Source organism: Lucilia sericata, unplaced genomic scaffold (genome assembly GCF_015586225.1).
Source record: "Lucilia sericata isolate MDLA Ls3-8-SP2 unplaced genomic scaffold, ASM1558622v1 Contig000295F_arrow, whole genome shotgun sequence".
NCBI lineage: Eukaryota > Metazoa > Arthropoda > Insecta > Diptera > Calliphoridae > Lucilia > Lucilia sericata.
This window is the reverse complement of record NW_023994320.1, coordinates 26,068-52,942: the sequence shown is the minus strand read 5'-3', so window position 1 is coordinate 52,942 and position 26,875 is coordinate 26,068. Positions and strand designations below refer to the sequence as shown.

At 32.1% G+C, this 26,875-nt stretch overlaps 2 protein-coding genes across 2 annotated transcripts in view; one reads left to right on the top strand and one right to left on the bottom strand.

Moving 5' to 3' along the window:
- The window catches only part of LOC119603351, a gene marked incomplete at its 3' end in the record, with an annotated part of 100,101 nt that extends 78,597 nt beyond the window's left edge, over positions 1-21,504 (top strand). Inside the window, exon 10 of the mRNA XM_037955359.1 lies at positions 21,230-21,504. Within this exon, the coding sequence (XP_037811287.1) occupies positions 21,230-21,504 (275 nt within the window). The remainder of the gene's footprint in view (positions 1-21,229) is intronic.
- Positions 2,848-3,472, bottom strand: LOC119603355 (antifungal protein-like). The gene is made up of 2 exons (XM_037955362.1): positions 3,274-3,472; positions 2,848-3,198 (listed from the first exon to the last, which is right to left on the bottom strand). Exons 1-2 carry the CDS (start codon positions 3,286-3,288, stop codon positions 2,926-2,928), a joined length of 288 nt encoding a protein of 95 aa, XP_037811290.1. The 5' UTR covers positions 3,289-3,472; the 3' UTR covers positions 2,848-2,925.
- Positions 21,505-26,875: the final 5,371 nt, after the last annotated feature.

Here is a 26,875-nt window from a genome sequence, read left to right as displayed (position 1 = left end):
TTTAACGCCACTTTAAGGCCACTAATGGCCAAAAAAAACGAATAAAGCGATAAAATTCGATATAGTTTTTTATGAGCTAACAACATCTCTCTACAAAATTTTGTGGGGATCGGTCCATTATGTCCCCATCAGAAAATCACTTAAACGCTCATTACTGGCTTAAAAATGCGAGTACAGCGATGAAATTCGACACTGATAAGTTCTATAGGAACCAAAAACTCTCTACCAATTTGTATGCGGATCAGTCCATTATAACCCCACCCCATATTAATTCCCCCTCAGAAAATGACTACAACAAGAAAAATACGAATACCGCAATGCAATTCGACATAAAATAATTTTATGCTTAAATCTCTCTACCATACTTTATGAGAATTAGTCCATAATTAACCCTAACCCCGAATAAGGTCCCTTTAAGAAAATGACTTTAATGCTCATTACTAGCTAAAAATACAAATAAATCTACGAAATTTGAAATAAATAAGGAACTGAAATATTCGTACCGACTTTTATGAGAATTGGCCCATATAACCCTACTCCCTATATAAATTAACATATTTAATTCGAAAGAGCGCTGTCAATAGTTAAACCCCCATTTATGGACCTCTTTCAAATATTACCCTGAGGTTCTCATTAATATAAATAGTCTATGGACCAGACGCTTTACTAGTCTATTAATTAGACTGTGGACTGGTATATTGACTAACCTGTTGAAACCTGTTGTGGTAGAAAATAACAAAGAGATCATTTGATAGAATCAAAATACACTACACACCGAAATTTACTTTGCATTTATGGGGCCTTCGTATATGGAAGGTATATACAATTATGTATAACGGTTTATAACAATATTAATTGTTTAGTTTACAATTAATGAATTCTCATAAATGTTTAAGTAGGAAAAGAACTAAAGATCGTTTAAGAATTTTTATACCCACCATCAAAAAATATGGTCGTTTTGTCATTTCAGTTGTAACACATAGAAATATTGGTCATAGAACGAAAAATGTTTTTGGATCCTTATTAAATTCTAAAACGATTTAGCCATGTCTGTCCGTAAGTCCCTCTGTCTGTTGAAAGCATGATAGGGTCCGAACGGAAAGAACTAGAGACTTGAAATTTTACACAAATATTTTACATAGGTCCAATTGAGTAACGTCTGTGAAACAAGGGTTAATGCAAAAATTTTAATATTTCATCTTTTTGGAAAAACCCGTCTCCAAAATTATATTGTTTTGTGCCTTCAAAGAGTCTACTGTACAATGATTGTAAAAAAAAATGTTTATGTTTACGCAAATTAAAATTGAATATTATGAATCGCACGCTTTTTTGAAAACAAATACTGAGAAAATGAATAAGGAAATAATACTATAGATAATTTACAATTATATTATATATTAGCTTTATCACCAAACAGTGAAGTAAAACTATTAATTTATAAATAGAATAAGCAAATTAAAGTTATTTTCTAAACTTTCACGAATTATTTTCTCCTTCACTTTACCAAATAGAAAACCAGTAAGAATTTATAGTTGGGCGTGGCAGAAGATATGATACCCTACACCAGTGATCATGTTAAAAATGTTGATTTTTATACCCTACACCACTATAGTGGGGAGGGTATTATACGTTTGTGCTGATGTTTGTAACACACAAAAATATTGGTCCTACACCCACCTTTAAGTATACCGATCGACTCAGAATCACATTTTGAGTCGATTGCGGCATGTCCGTCGGTCTGTCCGGCTGGCTGGCTGGCTGTCCATGTAAACCTTGTGTGCAAGGTACAGGCCGCAATTTTCAAGATAATATGATGAAATTTGGATCAAGCATGTTTTTTGGCACAAGAACGAATCCTATTTAAAATGTCTGAAATCAGTTCATTATTTCACCTAGCTCCCATACAACCGTACCTCCCGATTTGGGCTTTTTATGCCATAATTACATCAAATATACTATTGTCTCTCTAAAAATTGACACAAATAAGTTTTATATAAGTATAAATGACACTGCAGATTTTCGTAATGATCGGCCCTTATTTGACCCTAGCCCCCATACAAACCCCCCTTCAAAAATGTCTTAAACGTCTAAAATTGACTTGTAACCATTTGTATCGCAATGAAACTCAACATAATTAACTATTATTTAAAAATATATCCTTTTCCAAAATTTAATGAGGATCGGGCCATGTTTGACCTATACTCCTTTATAAAGCCTCATTTAGAAAATTTGTTTTTATCAAAAAATTGCTTAAATACTTTGGAATTAAAATTCAACATAAAAGATTTTTGTGAAAAATATAAAAAATACCTCCTTATGGTGTAGGGTATTATATGGTCGGCCATGCCCGACTATACTTTCCTACTTGTTTTTTTAATAATAAAGTATTACATTTTTAATTTAATTCAATTTGTTGACAAAAATAGGAATTTTGACCATCAAGTCATTTTCCGAAAGGGACTTTGTATGGGGGATATGATCAAATGAAGCCTGATCATAACAGAAATCAGATGTATCATTAAGACTTATATAGAACTGAGTTTTGTCGATTTTTGGAGCGATACAAGAACATACAATATATTTATGAGCTCAAAAGCCATTCGGTACGGTTTTATGGGGCTATGCTAAGTAATGGACCGATGTTTTTGCTACCTGTAGCGTGCGCACAATGTTTACATGGACACATAGACGGACGGACGGACGGACATAGCTAAATGGACTCAGAAGTGATTCTGAGCCTATTGATATACTTTAAAGTGGGTGTAGGACCAATATTTTTGAGTGTTACAAACACAAACACCACTATAGTGGTGTAGGGTATAATAATAAATATATAATTGAAAATTAAATTTGTATATAAAAATTTGGCTTTAAGCGAATTTCTTTTTATTTACTTTTGTGGTTAAATTGTTATTTCGAATATACTTAATAACCATGACTTTTATAACCATGACCTTGACCATGAACTTGTTGACCAGATTGTTCATGATGACCAGCTTGCTCATGATGGCCAGCTTCATGATGATGCCCAGCCTGTTGTTCATGAACATGACCACTAAAACCTTGTTCACGGCCAACATGTCCACCTTGGGGAGCATGACTGCTATGTTGGCTACCATAGCCTTGTTGGCCATGGCCACCGGCACCATAACCGTGTTGAGCCAAAGCAACGGCGATTAAAGCGAAAAGAACAATAATCTGAAATGAAAAAAAAAAAATATTTTTAAAATAAATAAATTTTCTTATGCCAAAAAAAAAATGAATTTTACTTACAAATAATTTTGCCATATTTGTGTTGTTTTATTTTCAATTTTCAGTTTGTTACTACATAAAGATGTGAAAATATTTGTGTTTTTATACCAGCAAATTCTGCACAAAATGTTTGCATTTTTTTACAAAACTTATTAATTTATTTTTATTACTTTTTTTTTTAATATTCTGCTTAGACCTTAAGGGGGGAATTAAGAAAAACAATAAACAAACACAATTGTGTATTATAGTATGTCTTGCAATTTAATTTGAAATTTCGTTCATATTGATATCAGTTTCATAAGGTTTAAAGGTGAATAAAATTGCATATTGATAATATTTATGACAAAAATACAAATTAGTAAAAAACAAGTAAGAGTGTTATATTCGGCCATGCCGAATCTTATATACCCACCATCAAATCATCCTTATAAATAAACTTTGATATTATCAATCTATGTTGAATCATATGTCGATATTAATATGAACACCAGGGAAATATTTGGTAGAGGGAATTTAATAAGGGCTTAAGCATGGACCGTGCTCTTCCGAATTAAAAATATTAATTTTGTTTGATCCAATATTTATAACCATAAACTGTTTTTTTGTAAGAGTGGTTATATGGAGGGTAGAGTCAATTATGGACATATCCTTGTCGGTTTATACAATAATTATTTGTATCTAATGTAGCTGTACTTGTATCTTTAATTCAGTCATGAGGTTTAAAATAATTATCTGAAGGGAACCGAAAATGGGTGTTTGATTAGTTATCCTCATCAAATTCAGTTGAAAACTTCCAGTTCCTATAAAACTACCGTAATTTGGAAGAACTTTTGAGCCATACATGAGCGTTAAAGTGATTCTCTGGAGTGAATCGTTAAAGGCGCCCCTATACGCCCACCCCCGTGTAAGTCAATTATGGATCTATACTTCAAAAAATTAAAACGATTGTATCGCATTTTTGAGTCAGTAATGAGCGTTAAAGTCATTATCTGAAGGGGACCAATTACAGACTGATCCTCATAAAATTTAGTGGGAGATTTTAGCTAATACGGAAATTGTTTATGTCGAAATTCATCGATGTACTCGCAGTTTTAAGCTAGTAATGAGCTTTAAAGACATTTTCTGAAGGGGCCTTTACAAGTGGGATAGGGTTAATTAAGGATCGATCCTAATAAAATTTGATAAAGAACTTTTGGCTTGGACAAAACTTGTTTATGTAGAATTTTTGAGTCAGTAATAAGCCTTAAAGTCATTATATGGGGGGTAGGGTCAATTATGAACCGATCCTTATAAAATTTTACGAAGAGATTTAAATTCTTATAAAACATGTTTGCGCCGAATTTCACCTCTATTGATGCTTCCTTTAGCCAGTTATGTGCGATAAAGTCATTTTCTGACGTGGACTTTATATGGGCGGTAGGGTCAATTATGGACCTATCCTTTAGCCAGTTATCTTAGTCTTATTTTCTGAAGGGGACTTTATATGGGGGGTAGGGTCAATTATGGACCGATTCTTGTAAAATTTTACAAAGAGATTTAAGTTCTCATTAAACATGTTTGTGCCAAATTTCACTGCAATTGATGCTTTTCTTAGCCAGTTATGGGCGATAAAGTCATTTTCTGAAGGGGACTTTATATGGGGGGTAGGTTCAATAATGGGCCTATCCTTATAAAATTTTACAAAGAGATTTATGTTCCCATAAAATTTCCGAATTTCACCACTATTGATGCTTCTCTTAGCCAGTTATGGGCGATAAATTCATTTTCTGAAGGGGACTTTATATTGGGGGTAGGGTCAATTATGGACCGATCCTTATAAAATTCTACGAAGAGATTAAGGTTCCCATAAAACATGTTTGTGCCGAATTTCACAGCTATTGATGCTTCTCTTAGCCAGTTATGGGTGATAAAGTCTTTTTCTGAGGGGACTTTATATGGGGGGTAGGGTCAATTATGGGCCTATCCCTATAAAATTCCACGGAAAGATTTAGGTTCCCATAAAACATATTTCTACCGAATTTCACTGCAATTGATGCTTCTCTTAGCCAGTTATGGGCGATAAAGTCATTTTCTAAAGGGGACTTTATATGGGGGGTAGGGTCAATTATGGACCGATTCTTATAAAATTTTACAAAGAGCTTGAGGTTCCCATAAAACTTGTTTGTGCCAAATTTCACCGCTATTGATGTTTTTCATAGCCAGACGAAAAAGTCATTTTCTGAAGGGTACTTTATATGGGGGGTAGGGTCAATTATGGGCCTATCCCTATAAAATTTTACAAAGAGATTTATGTTCCCATAAAACATGTTTGTGCCGAATTTCACCGCTATTGATGCCTCTCTTATCCAGTTATGGGCGATAAAGTCGTTTTCTGAAGGGGACTTTATATGGGGGGTAGGGTCAATTATGGACCGATCCTTATAAAATTCTACGAAGAGATTTATGTTGCCATAAAACATGTTTGTGCCGAATTTCACTGCTATTGATGCTTCCCTTAGCAAGTTATGAGCGATAAAGTCATTTTCTGAAGGGGGCCTTATATGGGGGCTAGGCGAAATCGTGGACCGATATTGCCCATTTTCAATACCAAACAAACTGCATCAACTAGAAGTATCTGTGCAAAATTTCAGCTCGCTATCGTGTTTTCGTTCGCTATCGTTTGGACTCTATCGTGTTTTCAACAGACAGACAGACGGACAGACGGACGGACATGGCTAGATCGTCTTATAATCTAATAAGGACCCAGAATATATATACTTTTATGGGTCTTAGACGAATATTTCAATGTGTTACAAACGGAATTACAAAAACAATATACCCCCCATCTTTTTTGATGGTGGGTATAAAAATTATTATAATATATAATAAATTTATTATTTAATTATATAATAAATATTTGAAAGCATTATGACGCATTATTTTTGAATTGTTTGCACCAAAATTAACGAAATAAATTTGAGGAAAATACATACTTCAAAAATCATTTTATATACACCTTCAAAAAACCCGAATTTTGTATAATGCGATATCAATTTTGTGTTCTTGTGATATTCTAAAACGATACACAGTGGGTCAGAATGGAATTTTTTGGGCTAGTTCGATCTGGATAAAATTTGACAAAGGCGTAGTCAAGAAGTATGATCATGATACCCTACTTTAAGCGCCCATAACCCCACCCCTGGAGTATTTGTGGATCCATTTTCAAAACTTAAACTCTAATACTCCTTTAACCTGATCGAACTAGCCGTTTAGAAAGGACATATTTATTTCCAAAAAAAAAAAAACAATTCTGGCCCACTGTGCAATATAGATGTGTCCGTCCATCTGTCTATTTGCATGTTAACGCGCAATAGTGTCCACAAAAAAGAGCTAGAAGATGAAATTCTTGTTATTGATCATAAATGTTGAGCACTAAAAAAAGGTAAAAATCTGACCACGATTTTAATTAACTTCCAAGTAAATTTCCCCTCGAAATACATTCTAAGCATACATTCATAAATACTTCGATCAAATTTTGCACAGGTTTTTAAAAACTTAAATATCTCATTCTCAAAATATTTTTGAGAATCGGTTCATAATTTTGTCATAACGATTTTATGTAAAGTTAAATTTAGTCGCATATTATTGACAGTAAATTTCATATTTAATAAGTATATTAATTTTGACATTATTCTATTGGTGACAAATATCACAGACAGATTGCAAATAAGTTCATTATTCTTTAACATAAACAAATAAACAAATTGTGACAGTAAATATTAAATCATTTTTTATGTTTGAAAATTTTTATATATTTGTTTGGAATATTATTGAGATTGACGTCAAGTATATTCAGGAGAAATTTAGGTTTTCAAACATTCATTAACAACTTTTAATTTCACTAGAAAAGACTCATAGTAACATTCACAGTGCGGATCTGTTTCATTCTAAAATACGATTTACCATATTAGTTAATTAGTGTAATATACTGTATTAGATTTCAGTTATTTCCTAGTTTCGTTAATTATCGTTAATCAATTGACTCAGTATCAATAACTCAACCATGTCTGTCCGTCCTTATAAATTATATGATAAAATTATATGACATTATTTAATCGAGAAGATCAATTAACATTAGATTTTAATATCCATTAGAAATTGATGTCCATAAATAAATGATTATTTTATAAACTGTTTATAAATGAAATTTTGTTTTATAAACCTTTTATAAAACAAAATGTTATTTCTGAATAAGGGGGTTAACATATAAGGTGTCACGGCCGCTATTGGTTATCCACCCATTTTTGTAAAGCTAAGTTCAAAATTCACATGAGGGGTATTCAATCAAAGTCAAAGTTAAGTTATAAAACAAAATGTTATTTCTGAATAAGGGGGTTAACATATAAGGTGTCACGGCCGCTATTGGTTATCCACCCATTTTTGTAAAGCTAAGTTCAAAATTCACATGAGGGGTATTCAATCAAAGTCAGCAGCCTTTATTTTGTTCATGAATTTAACAAAAAACTTTGAATCGAATTTGCCACAAAACTTCTGTGTTAATTTGCTTCAAACTTCATTTTATTTTATTATGCTAAGTAAATGTAAATGGAACTTATGGAAAAAAAATTTTTTTATGAATATTTGCTTTATAAACTATGGATAATTTTTTATGTCCACTATATGTATCAAGTACTATTTTTTTTGGTCAAATATTTTATAAACTTTTCCATTAAATGGAATTTTGTTTTTTTTTTCAATTATTTTATATTTTTTTTATTTTTAATCACTAATTGTTTAAATATTGGCAATAATGAAAAAACTAATCTATGTATAGAAAAATTTATAATTAAACAAAGTTTAAAGTAAAATTGATTATTTCAAAAAGGTAAGCAAAAAACTAAACAATACAAAAGTTTTTAAAGTTTTTTATTACTCTCTTGAATAGAACGAAAAAAGGATGTTATAAAAACAATTAAGACAAAGCACAAACATGATAATAGTATTAAAGGAAATAAAGTGTAAAAACAAACACTAATTACACAATGTAAACTTTTAGAGAGAAAAAAAAATATTTATAAAAAAACAACTTAGCTTAACTTATACTGCACTATGGTTCTACAATATCAAACCTTGAAAAACGACAAACACTTTATATTCACGTAATTATTATATTTCGTTCTTTTTTATAATATTTTTAAAATATTTCTTAACACATTCTTAAATATAAGCATTTTTATTATTAAAAAAATATATGTAGTTTCTAGACCATAGTGCAGCGATTAATACATCAATAGTATTATTTTTTTTTTCTGCTAAAGGTACGTAACTACGAAAGGTGCTAGAAAAGCATTTAACATCAATTCAACAAGGACCATAAGACCATTAAGTAATAAACATACAGAGTGATTATCCGACACACACACAAAAACACGAATTTACCGACATCCTGATGAGAGTTTTATTGCGTTTTATAGAATGCAGCTGGTTCATAAATAACAATGGATAAGAAAGAAAAAAACAAATAAAACTTTATTCTTATTGGAGCTCGTTTTTTTAATGTCTTAATATCATTTTTCTTCTTAGACAAACTGAAAACATTAAAAAAATTTAAGTTGAAAATAATGACACACATACATATAATAAAAGAAATCATATTGAATCACAAGACTTATGAAAGCTTCTCTGCCTTTCGTTGCTCGTACTCATTTCCTCGTTTCTTTATTATTTCTTATTAATAGCAGTTTTTGCAATGATTTTTGTTAATAATGCTTAACATTGGATTGAAAGAATTAAAAACTGTTAAAAAGATTTTATATTTTAAATTAAAATCAAGTGTTCAGTTCTAGTTCAGTTCTAGTTCAGTTCTAGTTCAGTTCTAGTTCAGTTCTAGTTCAGTTCTAGTTCAGTTCTAGTTCAGTTCTAGTTCAGTTCTAGTTCAGTTCTAGTTCAGTTCTAGTTCAGTTCTAGTTCAGTTCTAGTTCAGTTCTAGTTCAGTTCTAGTTCAGTTCTAGTTCTAGTTCTAGTTCAGTTCTAGTTCAGTTCTAGTTCAGTTGTAGTTCAGTTCTAGTTCAGTTCAAGTTCAGTTCTAGTTCAGATCTAGTTCAGATTCGTAATGACTTTAAAACCACTGTACATTATATTACGATGCTGCTTTCATGCTTTACTTCATTACTTACCCTAAAAATATATTTACTTGAATGTAGAAAACAAGGACACAAATATAGTAAGGAATAACGTTAATCAGATAAGCCAAGAATTACAGTAAAACAGCACAGCTGTGCTGCGAGGGGAAATGAGCATACGAAAAGGATGAATGTGAATAAAATTTAAACTATGTACTAAAAAATAGTACATGAAATACAAGAACAACTACAAGCACTTTAACAACAATATAAATACCAACATAAAAACAAGTAAGAAAGTATAGTCGGGCGTGGCCGACCATATGATACCCTACACCAGTTATGAATATTAAATGTGATTTATTTTTCATAATAAAGCATTTATCTTCAATATTCCCTTGTTCCGATACATTTAAGCAATTTATGGATGAAAAACTAATTTTCTGAAAGAGGCTTTATATGGGGGCTAGGGGCAAATATGGACCAAGCCCGATAAAATTTTGCGGATATATTTACATTTACATAATATTTTATTGTACTGAATTTCATTGCGATATTTGTGTTTATAAGTTAATTTGGGACATTAAAGTAATTTTCTGAAGGGGACTTTGTATGGGAGCTAGGGTCAGATGGGGCCCGATCTTTATGAAATTTGGGAGGATCATCAAGACTTCTATAAACTTAGTTGTGCCGTATTTTATCGATATATCTGTATATTTAACATAATTATGAGCTCAGAAGCCCTTTTCGGGGGGACCTGTTCTATGGGGGCTAGGTGAAATAATGGACCGATTTCAACCATTTTCAATAGGCTTCGTCCTTGGGTCAAAACGTGCGTGCCAAATTTCATCCAATTATCTTGAAAATTGTGACCTGTACCTTGCGCACAAGGTTTACATGGACAGCCAGCCAGCCAGCCAGCCGACTGACGGACGGACATAGCTTTATCGACTCAGAAAACGATTCTAAGCCGATTGGTATACTTTAAGGTGGGTCTAGGACGAATATTTTTGTATGTTACAAACATCAGCACAAATCCAATATACCCTCCCCACTAAAGTGGGGTAGGGTATAACTAACAACAGGAAAAAAGACAAAGACCATGAATGAATAAGGGAATGGGTGAGACGACGAAGAAAAGGAACCAACAACAACTAACAGCAATTAAGCTTTAGTTCTTGAATGGCAAATTAATTAAGTTTGTTAGTGGTTGAAGCGTTAAAATTGCTATTCAATAAATTTCTTCAGCACAAGGCACTTTTTTTTCATTTTATGGTCGTAGTATCATTGTCAACGTTCGTCGTTACCATCAGTCAGTCAGTCAAGCAATGTGCTGTTACGCCACTTATACTTTTCTTTTATTCTTTTTTTTTTAGTATGGTAAAAATTGTTAACGGAAATCTAGAAAAAAAAAACATTATGTACAACAAATGATAAACATATTAAAAACTAAACCAAGAAAAAAGTCGACAATAAAAATAGCAAGTAAGCAAGTTGAAATATATTGAAATGAAAGGAACAATACAAATTAAACAATTAAAATCTAGAAATTATGTACGAAAGTTTTTGGGGAATAAATCCCAATTAATTGTTTCTATGTTAAATTGAAAGATAAGATGAAATGGTGCTATAAAAGTACAGATGAGCGGAAAATATGATTTGAAAAAATGTCCTAATTAAAGTTTTATTGAAATATTATTACCCAAAGGAACAATTATGTGTATATAAAAATAGTTTGTAGCAATATAGTGAAAAATGTATTAAAATTGCTTTGGCTACACTTAATTTGGATAACAAGAAATACATTTTGGTTAGAGTCTCAAACCGACATCAAACTTTGGGAAAAATTAAAAAGTAGAGAAAAAATCGGTTACTTATAAGCGTCTAGTACGACTTCGTATTGAATAATTATTGTACAAATTTAAATTAGTTTGAAAAAATTTAAACCTGTGGGGTTTTTCTTACCCAAATAAATCCTTGCATTAATTTGGATATATTTTAAAATTTAACTTGAATAATTTTCGTATTAATAGAAAAATGTTATTGCAATTTTGGTTCTCAAGAAACTTGTTTATAACGGTATATTTAAGCAATTTACAAATGGGACAATCGTTACAATTTTCAGTATACAATACCCTACTTGTTTATGCCTTATTGTGTCTACTACAGTAGGGTATAAAACAACAGTTGAATAAGTATGCAAGAAGTTATAGAAAATTGTCTTCTTTTTAAAAAGTTCTTCTATTATATATTATGCAAAATTCTTAAAACAAGGAAATAGTGAATTAAAACAAGTAAGAATGCTATATTCGCCTGTGCCGAATCTTATATACCCTTCACCGCAGGTTTTTCATTTACGCCACTGACAATGATAAGTTTAAATAGGATACTTCTCGAAAGCATGTCCGGCAGAATTATTATAGATTTTGTTCGCAAAGATATCTGGGGTCTTCAGAAAACTGATTTCAACAGACTCACAGGCAGACAGGCAGACAGACGGAGAGATAGACAGACAGACAGACAGACAGGCAGGCAGAGAGACAGACAGACAGACAGACAGACAGACAGAGAGACAGACAGACGGACAGACAGACAGACAGACAGACAGACAGACAGAAAGACAGACAGACAGACAGACAGACAGACAGACAGACATATAGACAGACGGACGGACTGACAGATGGAGATGGCTATCAACTCCGCAATATATAAGGATCCAGAATATATATACTTTATGGGATCGGAAAATTATATTGTGTAAATTGCAAACGGAAAGACAATCTTATATATACCCTTCTCACGATGGTGAAGGGTATAAAAATACATGAAAAAGAATTCCAATATAAGAAAACTTGTTTGTCATTCTAATAAAACTGCAGTTTATTTAGTTATAAAAACCCCAACTCTATGGTATCCGTACAAATGAACAACAACATTGTATGCTTGTTAACATGTTCCATATCGTTGGCATACTCAGTCATAACGTTGTTAGACAGACAACAACTTTACAACTATACTATTTGTACTACCAAACTAATTTCTAAACTAAAATGGCTGCAAGTAAAAAATGTCTTTAAAAAGTCAGTATGTTTAAATGGTGCAAAATTAAAGAGTTGCATTTATGTTTAAACATTCATGATAGCATCCAAGAAGTCATTAAATTGGTAGCTTCACAATTAAATTTTAATTTTTGGTTAAGTGATATCTTTCATGGTAAGCCTATCTTTTAAAAATGATCATAATAAAATCGTTTTCTTTTGAAAAGTTAAACACCTGTCAAACCATAAACTGGATTACTGGTGACTCTGATTTAAACAACAATTTCATTTCAATCTGGCCACAGCTTTAACCATTCTATGTTAATCATGTAAAAATCAATTGTTTAATATCTATTATAAATTAACATAAAAGAAATTTTTGCACAAATCAATTTCTTCTATAAATAAAACTATAAAAATCTTCAATATTTAACCCTGCAAACATAATTTTTATACCCACCAACAAAAAAGATGGGGGGTATATTGTTTTTGTCATTCCGTTTGTAACACATTGAAATATTCGTCTAAGACCCATAAAAGTATATATATTCTGGATCCTTATTAAATTCTAAGACGATCTAGCCATGTCCGTCCGTATGTCCGTCCATCTGTCCGTCTGTCTGTTTGTTTAATACACGATAGAGTCCAAATGGAAGTAGCTAGCGAGCTGAAATTTTGCATAGATACTTACAGTTGATGCAGTTTGTTTTTCCATAATTGATCCTACCCCCCATATAAAGTCCCCTTCAGAAAATGACTTTATCGCCCATAACTGGCTAAGAGATCAATAGCGGTGAAATTCGGCACAAGCATATTTTATCGGAACATAAATCTCTTTGTAAAATTTTATAAAGATAGGCCCATAATTGACCCTTCCCACCATATAAAGTCCCCTTAAGAAAATTACTTTATCGCATATAACTGGCTAAGAGAAGCATCAATAGCGGTGATATTCGGCACAAACATGTTTTATGGAAACATAAATTTCTTCGTACAATTTTATAAGAATAGGCCCATAATTGGCCCTACCCCCATATAAAGTCCCCTTCAGAAAATTAGTTTATAGCCCATAACTGGCTAAGAGAAGCATCAATAGCAGTGAAATTCGGCACAAACATGTTTTATGGGAACTTTAATCTCTTTGTAAAATTTTATAAGGATAGACCCATAATTGACCCTACCCCCCATATAAAGTCCCCTTCAGAAAATGACTTTATCGCCCATAACTGGCTAAGAAAAGCATCAATAGCAGTGAAATTCGGCACAAACATATTTTATGGGAACGTTAATCTCTTCGCAGAATTTTATAAGGATCGATCCATAATTGACCCCACTCCCCATATAAAGTCCCCTTCAGAAAATGACTTTATCGCCCATAACTGGCTAAGAGAAGCATCAATAGCGGTGAAATTCTGCACAAACATATTTTATGGAAACAAATGTTATGGAAACTGAAATCTTCCTGCCGACATTGATGAAGATGGATCGATAAATGACCACATCAGTAAAATTACTTTAACTCTCATTAGTTGCTTAAAATTACGACTTAGGCGAAGAAATTCGAATAAACAACTTCTTTACGAACATAATTTATGTACAAAAGTTTATAAAAATCGGTCTATAATTGACCCTTATATAAGATTCGCTCCAGAAAATCACTTTAACGCTCATGTATGGCTCAAAAGTTCTTCCAAATTACGGTAGTTTTATAGGAACTGAAATTTTTCAATCGAATTTGATGGGGATCGGTCGATAACTATCAAATCTCCATTTTCGGTTTTCTTCAGAAAATTACTTTAAACCTAAATTAAAAATACGAGTACAGCGACATTAGATAGTTAGTTTGAAAAGAGGATGTATATACATCAAATCCGAAGATATACACCTAGTCCTCTACCGGGCCTGCTGTGCGCTCCTTAACCAGTGCCTCAGGTGGGAATCGAACCCACCACCTCCGGTCTACCAGACTAGAATACTAACCACTAACCTACCGGAGGCCACGACATTAGATACAAACAATTATTGTATAAACCGACGAGTATAGGTCCATAATTGACTCTACCCTCCATATAACCACTTTTACAAAAAAAACAGTTTACGGTTATAAATATTAGATCAAACAAAATTAATATTTTTAATTCGGAATAGCACGGTCCATACTTAAGCCCTTATTAAAGGCCCTCTTCCAAATATTTCCCTGATGTTCATATTAATATCAACATATGATTCAACATAGATCAATAATATCAAAGATTATTAATAAGGATGATTTGATGATGGGTATATAAGATTCGGAATGGCCGAATATAACACTCTTACTTGTTCAATTTGTTCTTTTATAAATAAAAATTGCTTGGATAATACTTACTATGTGAAACTGTTTTCATTTATGTCAAAGGAATCTAAAGAATGAACAAAAATACTATTCTATGAAATAAACTACACATAAAATACATATATGTACATACAATTTTTGTTATAAAATTATTTTATATTATTGTTATGAAAATGCTTTCAACATGATTGCACGATTTCTGCCAACCCCCCCCCCCCCCCCCCCCCCCCCTTTCCATCACACAACTGTTCCTATTTAATGTAACCACATCCATAAGTACTTTTTAAAGTTCAATAAAATCCCACAAAGGAGTACGTGTTTTGGTTATTTACCTTGTATTTACTTTCAAGTTATACAAAGTTAAAAGAAACAAGTTAGAGTGCTATATTCGGCTGAGCCGAATCTTAAATACCCTCCACCAGCAACTTTTGTATTAATACATTTCTAATTAATAAAATATTTGTAGAAATAAGTTTTCTCATGTCTTAAATAGAAAAATCCCAAGATTTAAACAGCTTAAATCTACTACAATTCCAAGATTTATTGAACATTAGAAACGCCACTTTCATTTAAATTTTTATAGCGCCCTAAGATATGCTTTAGCGATATCTCGTATTTGCATGTATGCATGTGTGTGAAAGATTTAAGGATTTTAAAAATACATACATATATATAATTTTGTTCTACACAAATTGATAATGCATATAGTTAAATACGGTTAAAGCGCTTTTAGGGGCAGGACCTAGTATGAGAGATATGACCAAATATAGGCCGATCGTGAAAAATTTTTGAAATAGCATTAAGTGCTTTTTGCATTACAAAATAGTATTTATGAACAAAAATAGTATTTATTTATATCATTATTTGGTAATGAGATATGTGCCTTTAAGTGTTTTTCTGAAAGGGACCTTGTATGGGAGCTATGATCAATTATGGATCGATAGGAAATCAATTTCACAGTAATATTTCTCTGTATATGAGCAATATTTTTGCCAAACTTTATACGGATATCTTAATTTAGTAAAGAGTTATGTGCGTTTAAGTGATTTTCGGGAGGGGACCTTGTATGGGAGCTATGACCAGTTATGGACCGATCGGAAAAAAAAATATCTGTAATATTTCTGTGCATATGAGTAATATTTGTACCATATGGGTATCTTAATTACGTAATGAGTTATGCGCGTTTAAGTGATTTTCGGGAGGGGACCTTGTATGAGAGCTATGACCAATTATGGACCGATCGAAAAAAAATTTCACGGTAATATTTCTATGCATATGGGCAATACTTATACCAAATTTTATTTCGATATCTTAATTTAGTAATGAGTTATGCGCGTTTAAGTGATTTTCGGGAGGGGACCTTGTATGGGAGCTATGACCAATTATGGACCGATCGGAAAAAAATTTCACGGTAATATTTCTATGCATATGGGCAATACTTATACCAAATTTTATTTCGATATCTTAATTTAGTAATGAGTTATGCGCGTTTAAGTGATTTTCGGGAGGGGACCTTGTATGGGAGCTATGTCCAATTATGGACCGATCGGAAAAAAATTTCACAGTAATATTTCTATGCATATGGGCAATACTTATACCAAATTTTATATGGATATCTTAATTTAGTACTGAGTTATGCGCGTTTAAGTGATTTTCGGGAGGGGACCTTGTATGGGAGCTATGACCAATTATGGACCGATCGGAAAAAAATTTCACAGTAATATTTCTATGCATATGGGCAATACTTAAACCAAATTTTATTTGGATATCTTAATTTAGTAATGAGTTATGCGCGTTTAAGTGATTTTCGGGAGGGGACCTTGTATGGGAGCTATGATCAATTATGGACCGATCGGAAAAAAATTTCACAACAATATTTCTGTGCATATGAGTAATATTTGTACCAAATTTTATATGGATATCTTAATTTAGTTATGAGTTAAGCGCGTTTAAGTGATTCTCGGGAGGGGACCTTGTATGGGAGCTATTACCAATTATGGACCGATCGGAAAAAAATTTCACAGTAATATTTCTATGCATATGGGCAATACTTGTACCAAATTTTATTTGGATATATTAATTTAGTAATGAGTTATGCGCGTTTAAGTGATTTTCGGGAGGGGACCTTGTATGGGAGCTATGTCCAATTATGGACCGATCCATAAAATTTTGCCTCTGAAAGAATTCTATTGACACAAGATTTTATTTTGTAAAATTTTGTGAAGATATCGATATTGTGGCGGAAGTTATTAACAAAAAACCCATTTTCCGGGAATATGTACTTTTGTATGGGAGGTATATGAAATTGTAGACCGATTCTGGCAATTTTCAACAGGGATTAAGATCTTGTGCAGAAACGAATGTATGGTGATTTCCATGGAATTATCTTGCATAGTTTTCGAGAAAACTACATCAGAATGTGTAAAAAATGCTTATTTTTTTCCGAGGTTGTTTTAAATTTTGATTCATAACTTTTCCCGGTGTGAACCGATTTTGCCCATTTGCAATACCAAACAACTTAGGAAAATGAAGAACATTTTGGGTGAATTTGGTTAAGCTCTATTGCTTCGTTTTATCGTGAGCGTGTTTTACACAGACAGACGGACAGACGGACATAGCTAAATCGACTCAGAATTTGATAAGGACCCAGAATATATATACTTTGTTGGGTCTCAGATGAATATTTCTTGATGTTACACACGGAATGACAAAGTTATATATACCCTCTATCACCACTGATGGTGGTGGAGGGTATAATAATAATAAAAATAGAGCAACTAAAAGAACCGAAGAGTTTGAATAGATACATTGTTCATTCTGTTTACAAGTAAGAAAAATAACATAAAAAACTCCTAGAAAAATAACATAAAAAACTCCTAAGAAGCCAACTATCAGCAATATAAATTTAACATACCATCGAAAGATAGTCTGTTGTAAGTAGATACAATAGTTACATATACATATGTGTTCACTTCTGGTCAGTGTGCTATAAATTGAGGTCAATTTTATTTATAGTTTTTTATGCAATAGTTGATATGGGAATTTCTATTATAGGATTGAATACAAAAAAATGCTACTTGCATTATTGTTTTTTAATGACTATAAATACCTCTGTGATCACAATCAATAACCGTCTAAGAAGACTTTAGAATGAATTCTACAATATTTGTCTAGGAAAACATTCTGTTATTTCTTTTGATTACAGATAATTTACAAAGTTTTGTTTACTTAAGAAAATCAAATCCGAATAGCTGCGAATATTAAAGCGAATCAATTTGTTTGAATTTCTTCGCATATCAGATAGATTTTTCATTAAACACTCCATTCCATTGAGGATCAACTACCAAAATCTTATAAATACTTAGTTCACTTTCAACTTGATTTCAGGAATATTTAAGATTCACTTGTGGAATGACTTTTTTTCAAATTATGTTCGTGATTTCAAAAATTATACTCTCATACTTATTTTCTGAATTAAAGATTTATTACAATTCTATAAAAATAAACTTGGTTTATTATAACTATAAATTTAAAAGCACGTGACTTTTTTATGCACAAGTAAAATGAGATGTAGTAAAAATTATTCATATGTACTTGTGTAATAAATATTTTCTCATTAAGTAGTAGTATTTTTTACCCTACATCAATACAATGAAGCAAGTGCAATAAGTTTGGAATAGGTATCTAGAAATAATTACTTTTTATTTAGAGCTAGCTTTTTTCAAATTTCTTTTTTTAGTTCCGAGAGGACTGTTGTATGGGGGCTATAAAAAAACCACACGCTCATCAAATATTTAAGTTTGATAAAAAAAAATTCATGGACAGATGGACGGACATGTATTTTGAGTTGGTATTGAAAAACTGCATCGGAAATTTTGATTAAAATTTATTGACCATATATTATATTTTTGAAAATATCATAACATCAAAACATTAATCTAAGAACCACAAAAGTTGTATATGTATATTCAGAGTCCTTACAAGGTTCAAGCCTTTCTGTTCAAATCACGCCGCAAATATGACCAGAACTGGGTCTATTCCAATTTCATTAAACGGCATCTGCAAAACCTGTTGTGATGTATAGATTCTAAATTCAAGTTTCGGTTCAACTTTTTTAAAATTTTGGTAACGTCGGAATAGCGAGAAAATTCCATGCAAACAAGTTTTACTTATAGCGCATATTCCGAAAATTTTCCGGCCAATTATGGACTGAACTATATAAAATTTGACAGAAGAATTTTAATGCCTATAAAACTTGTTTATGTTGTTATTTATGTATATGCTGAAATTTATCACTCATTTAAAGTCTTTTTCTTAATTGAATTATATATGGGATAGGGTCAATTATGGACAAATTCTCATAAACTTTGTATCAACATATTTATGTTCGTATAAAACATGTTTGTATCGAATTTTATTGCGACACAGATATTTATACCCTACACCACTACAGTGGGGAGGGTATATTGTGTTTGTGCTGATGTTTGCAACGCACAATAATATTGGTCCCCACCGTAAAGTATACCAATCGGCTCAGAATCATTTTCTGAGTCGATTTAGCTATGTCCGTCCGTCTGTCCGTCCGTCCGTCCGTCTGTCTGTCTGTCTGTCTGTCTGTCTGTCTGTCTGTCTGTCTGTCCGTCCGTCTGTCCGTCTGTCTGTCCGTCTGTCCGTTCGTCTGACTGTCCATCGTCCATGTAAACAGGTCGCAATTTTGAAGATAATGCAATGAAATTAGGTACCTGATCTTCTATTGTCCCAGGGACGAAGCCGAGGGCTTGTAAACCTTGTAATCAAACTACAAGTCGCAATTTTGGAGATAATTCAATGAAATTTGGCACATGATATTTTATGGTACCGTAAACTAAGCTTGTTGTAATTTTAGGGAGTGTTAAATTATTTTTTTGAAGGGAACCTAATATGGGAGGTAGGGTCAATTATAGGCCAATTCTCATAAAGTTTTAGTGTGAAATTTAAGTTCCTATAAAACTAGTTTGTATCGAATTTCATTGCTATACAAATACTTTTAAGCCAGTAAAGAGTGTTAAAATAATTATCCGAAGGGGACCTTATATGGTAGGTAGGGTCAATTATGGACCGATTGTCAGAAAATTTGATCGGGAGATTTAGGTTCCTATAAAAATATTTTGTGTCAAATTTCATTGCTTTACTAGTATTTGTAACTTATTTATCAGCATTTAAGAACCTTAGACGGGGACTAGGGTCTAATATGACCCGATGTCCGCCATACTATACCATAAAATTTCTGGGTGTATAAAACTGACTTGTGCTAAATTTCTGGGAAATTGCTTCAAATTTAATGTATTTAAGGCGAAATCTTCAAGCGATATTGCCCTTTGTCAGTACCAAACAAACCTTATCTATAAGAAATATTTGTGAAAAATTTCAGATGTTTATTTAAAGAAATAAAGAAGTTATAGATTTCTGGCCAAAATATACCACCGTTCAATGTTTCAAAAGAATTAATTGGATTTCAGTAGATCATAACAAATGTCATTAAATTAGCGCCATGAATACTTGGCTTTAGTGTCGACCTTGCTAGTAGTGGAGTTTTCATGATTTATCCACTTTTTAGCTTCCAGGCAGCATCAATATTGTCTTTCAAAGTTTTACTAATAGTAACCAAAAAATCTCTGTTATCCCAGCAAAAACATGTACTTACATACATAACGACTTATTTTTCAATTACTACTACTTACCGTCTGCATAACTTTTAAGTATTTTTATAATGACTTACATATAATCAGATTTTGAGTTTTGCCATTTTACTTGCGTATTTTATTGACTATCACGCTAATAATAATAAAAAAATAGAAATATTGTTAGTTATGTACATCTAAGTAAATTTTGGAAGTTGATCCTATATTTTCCCGGAATTTTTTGTGGTTAAAAGGTATTTTATTTTCTATAGTGCCATTAATAACACTTCAGCTCTTGTTTTGATATCATTCTTTACTTGTTTATTTTCTTTTTCTCTTCATTTACGAGTAGTAACAGTTTTTTATTATAATCCATAACAAAAGAACACCTTGCAGTCATAATATTTATTTACCATCAAAACGAGTAAAATGGGAGAGTTATACTTGATGGTAAGAATTATTGTTGCTACATCCTTCTAAAGGATATTTATATATAATATAAAATAATATCCTTGTGGCTACATTCATATAATTTAAGTGTTTATTATGAAAGCTTTATTTTGTTATAAAAAAAACACTATTTTACATAATCATACAGCGATTTTTTTTCTATAAAAGTAATACCTAGAATTAAACTAGTATTGTTTAAGAAAGTCCTTAATTAATATAATTAAGAATATATTATTAAAGAAATTGAAATTGTTTTCAAATTAAAGTTAAGTAGTACTTATTTTGTATTCTACAATACTTTAAACATTTAAAATGGAGTATAAAATGGTACAAAAAGAAACCTTAGACAGACTATTTTGTTCTCAATTTATTTTTATTATTATTTTTTTGCAGTTTACCAAATGGTCACATAAATATTAATGCTTTTGATCGCATGGCAGCCATAGTGGGAGCTTTTACCAAACACATGCAATCTGTTAAAACAACAGATGCACCAACAGCAGCCGTAGCATCGTCACCAACACCAGTCACAACATCATCCGCATCAACAGCAACAGCTATGCCAGCCTTACAGCCACCAACAAATTCTATAGCCATTGCAACACCAGCAGGTGAATACGAAATGTTTTGTCGCCATATGCAGAAAATAACAAAACTAAGTGAAAACGGTAAGTTTTAAAATGTGAATTGAGTAATAAAACAAGTTAGAGTGCTAAATTTGGCTGAGCCGAATCTTAAATACCCTCCACCAGCTACTTTTATATTAAGACTTTTCTAATTGGTCAAATATTTGTAGAAATAAGTTATCTCATGTCTTAAATTGAAAAAATCCCAAGATATAAACAGAGAATTCTTGAAATAGAATTTTTGTATACAAAACTAATATTTGTGGCAAATTTTGTATCAATAGCTTTATTTGGTAATGAGTAATGTGCGTTTAAGAGATTTTCGTATGAGAGCTATGACGAATTATATATAAAACAAGTTAGAGTGCTATATTCGGCTATGCCGAATCTTAAATACCCTCCACCAGCAAACTACTTTTTATTGAAACCCATCTAACTATCTAATTTTTAGATAACTTGCCGAACTAATTTTGATTAGGTCCAGAAAAATGTATATTAATACGCCAGTTTGAAAACATTTTAATAGAATGATGTATCTATACACAGAATATGGGAGTTGTGACCAATAATGGACTGATCAGGAAACAATTTCGTATAATGATTTATATGCAGACAAAGATCAGGTCTAATTTTACTCCAATAGCTTTATTAGGTGACTTTAGGAAGTGCACAATATATAGGAGCTATGAGCAATTAAGGGCCTATCCGGAAAAATTTCGCAGAGTGATTCATATGTGCACAAATCATATTTTATCAAGATATCTTTATTTGATAATTAAATATGTGCGTTTAAGGGATTTTTTGAAGTGGACCTATTACCAAATATGGACCGATCCAGAAAAAATTTGGTACAATGTTTTATATGCCTATCCGCAAAAAATTTCGTAGAGTGATTTATGTAAAGACAAAATATATTTGTGTCGAATTTTCTCAAATTAACTTTATTTGACAATGAAATATGTGTGTTTAAGTGACTCTCAGAAGTGGACCTTATATAGAAGCTATGACCAATAATGGACCGATCCGAGAAAAAAGTGGTAGAATGATTCATATGTACACAAAACTTATTCAAGTCGAATTTTACCCCTATAGCTTTAGAATTCAATGAATTATATGCGTTTAAGTGATTTTCAGAAGTGGACCTTATATGGGAACTATGACCAATTATGGGCCTATTCGGGAAATATTTCGCAGAGTGATTCATATTTGGACAAAACATGTTTGTGTCGAATTTTATCAAGATAGCTTTATTTGATAATGAAATATGTGCTTTTAAGTGATTTTCGTAAGTGGACCTTATATGGGAGTTATGACCAATAATGGACCGACAGGTAAAAAATTTATAAAATGATTTGTACGTACACAAAACATATTCCAGTCGAATATTATCCCAATAGCTTTAGAATTCAATGAAATATATGCGTTTAAGTGATTTTCGGAAGTGGACCTTATATGGGAGCTATGACCAATTATAGGCCTATCCGGAAAAAATTTCGTAGAGTTATTCATATTTACGCAAAACATATTTGTGTAGAATTTTGTCAATATAGCTTTACTTGGCATTGAAATATGTGCTTTTAAGTGATTTTCGGAAGTGGGCCTTATATGGGATCTATGACCAATTATGGACCGATCCGTAAAAAATTTTGTAGAATGATTTGTATTTCGACTAAACATATTTGTGTCGAATTTCATCAAAATAGCTTTAGTTGACAATGAAATATGAGCTTTTAACTGATTTTCGGAAGTGGGCTTTATATGGGAGCTATGACCAATAATGGACCGATCCGGAAAAAATTTGGTAGAATGATTTGTATGTACACAAAACATATCCAACTCGAATTTTATCACAATAGCTTTATTCATCAATGAAATATGTGCGTTTATGTGATTTTCGGAATAGGACCTTATATGGGAGCTAACACCAATTGTAGACCGACTGAGATCTACGTCGACAGTATGATTTCTGTTCATATTATATTTACATGTACAAAATTTCGTGTTGATACCGTTATATTTGAGGGAGTTATTAACGATAAACTAATTTCCGGGAATATATACCTTTGTATGGGGGCTATGAGAAATATTGGACCGATTGTAAAGATTTTGAACATAATTGATCACTACTCCGAAAAAATAATGTATGACAAAATTCGTCGAAATATCTTTGGTAGTTTCTGAGAAAACTTCAAAAGAATTATGAAAAAAACGTAATTTTTTTCGAGGTAGTCTGAAATTTTTACTCATAACTTTTTACGTTGTGAACCGATTTTGCTGATTTTCAATACCAAACTGCTTAGGATAATAATAAATATTTTGGGTGAATTTGGTTTATTTCCTTTTCTTAGTTTTAACGTGAGCGTGTTTTACACAGACAGACAGACAGACAGACAGACAGACAGACGGTCAGACGGACAGACGGACAGACGGACATAGCTAAATCGACTCAGAATTTGATAAGGACCCAGAATATATATACTTTGTTGGGTCTTAGATGAATATTTCTTGGTGTTACACACGGAACGACAAACTTATATATACCCTCTATCACCACTGATGGTGGTGGAGGGTATAAAAACAAAATTTCAAAATTCTGTATCTATATCATTATTTGGTAATGAATATTGTGCATTTAAGTGATTTTCTGGAGGGGACCTAGTATGAGAGCTATGACCAAATATGGACCGATCGTAAAACAATTTTATAGTGTAATTTATGTATATAAGAGCAATAATTTTGCTAAATGTATGATATCAATATTTGGTAATGAATTATGTGCGTTTAAGTGATTTTCGGGAGGAAACCTTATATGGGAGCTATGACCAAGGTTGGACTAATCGTGAAAAAATTTTGAAATAATATTTATGTGTACAAAAATAGTATTAATGCCAAATATTTTATGGGTATCACTATTTCCTAGTGAGTTATGTGCCTTTAAGTGTTTTCTGAAAGGCACCTTGTATAGCAGCTATGATCAATTATGGACCGATAGGAAAACAATTTCACAGTAATATTTCTCTGTATATGAGCAATACTTCTGCCAAACTTTATAGTTAGTAATGAGTTATGAGCGTTTAAGTGATTCTCGGGAGGGGACCTTGTATGGGAGCTATGACCAATTATGGACCGATCGGAAAAAACTTTCACAGTAATATTTCCGCGCATATGTGCAATACTTGTACCAAATTTTATATGGATATCTTAATTTAGTAATGATTTATGCGCGTTTAAGTGATTTTCGGGAGGGGACCTTGTATGGGAGCTATGACCAATTTTGAACCGATCCAAAACAATTTTCACAGTAATATTTCTATGCATGTGGGCAATTTTTATACCAAATTTTATATGGATATCTTAATTAAGTAATGATTTATGCGCGTTTAAGTGATTTTCGGGATGGGACCTTGTATGGGAGCTATGACCAATTTTGGACCGATCAGAAAAAACTTTCACAGTAATATTTCTATGCATATGGGCAATACTTATACCAAATTTTATATGGATATCTTAATTTAGTAATGAGTTATGCGCGTTTATGTGATTTTCGGGAGGGGACCTTGTATGGGAGCTATGATCAGTTATAGACCGATCGGAAAAAAATTTCTCTGTAATATTTCTGTGCATATGGGCAATACTTATACCAAATTTTATATGGATATCTTAATTTAGTAATGAGTTATGCGCGTTTATGACCAATTATGGACCGATCGGAAAACACTTTCACAGTAATATTTCTATGCATATGGGCAATACTTATACCAAATCTTGTATGGATATTTTAATTTAGTAATGAGTTATGCGCGTTTAAGTGATTTTCGGGAGGGGACCTTGTATGGGAGCTATGACCAATTTTGAACCGATCGGAAAAAATTTCACAGTAATATTTCTATGCATATGGGCAATACTTATACCAAATTTTATATGGATATCTTAATTTAGTAATGAGTTATGCGCGTTTAAGTGATTTTCGGGAGGGGACCTTGTATGGGAGCTATGACCAATTTTGGACCGATCGGAAAAAACTTTCACAGTAATATTTCTATGCATATGGGCAATACTTATACCAAATTTTATATGGATATCTTAATTTAGTAATGAGTTATGCGCGTTTATGTGATTTTCGGGAGGGGACCTTGTATGGGAGCTATGACCAATTATGGACCGATCGGAAAAAACTTTCACAGTAATATTTCGGTACATATGGGCAATACTTATACCAAATTTTATATGGATATCTTAATTTAGTAATGAGTTATGCGCGTTTATGTGATTTTCGGGAGGGGACCTTGTATGGGAGCTATGACCAATTATGGACCGATCGGAAAACACTTTCACAGTAATATTTCTATGCATATGGGTAATACTTATACCAAATTTTGTATGGATATCTTAATTTAGTAATGAGTTATGCGCGTTTAAGTGATTTTCGGGAGGGGACCTTGTATGGGAGCTATGACCAATTTTGAACCGATCGGAAAAAATTTTCACAGTAATATTTCTATGCATATGGGCAATACTTATACCAAATTTTATATGGATATCTTAATTTAGTAATGCGTTATGCGCGTTTAAGTGATTTTCGGGAGGGGACCTTGTATGGGAGCTATGTCCAATTATGGACCGATCCAGAAAATTTTTCTCTGAAAGAATTCTATTGACATAAGATTTTAATTTCCAAAATTTTGTGAAGATATAGACATTGTGATGGAAGTTATTAACGAAAAACCCATTTTCCGGGAATATGTACTTTTGTATGGGAGGTATATGAAATTGTGGACCGATTCTGGCAATTTTCTGCACGGATCAAGATCTTGTGTAGAAACGAATGTGTGGTGATTTTCATGGAATTATCTTGCATAGTTTTGGAGAAAATTACATTAGAATGTGAAAAAATGCTTATTTTTTTCGAGGTTGTTTTAAATTTCGATTCATAACTTTTCCCGATGTGAACCGATATTGCTCATTTTCAATACCAAACTGTACCGGATAATAATGAATATTTTGGGTGAATTTGGTTAAATTATATTGCTTCGTTTTAACGTGAGCGTGTATTACACAGACAGACAGACAGACGGACGGACGGACGGACGGACGGACAGACGGACATAGCTAAATCGACTCAGAATTTCATAAGGACCCAGAATATATATACTTTGTTGGGTCTCAGATGAATATTTCTTGGTGTTACACACGGAATGACAAAGTTATATATACCCTCTATCACCACTGATGGTGGTGGAGGGTATAAAAACAACAAGTAAAATTTATTATCTCATAAAAATAGGATAAAAATGTAGAAAATATAGAAATAAATACTAACTTCTTAATGGTAATAGAATTATTGCCACTCATATCAGGGATTTAACTTCAAGCAGAACTAATAATTATAAATGGAGTGGTTGAAAATAAGGTA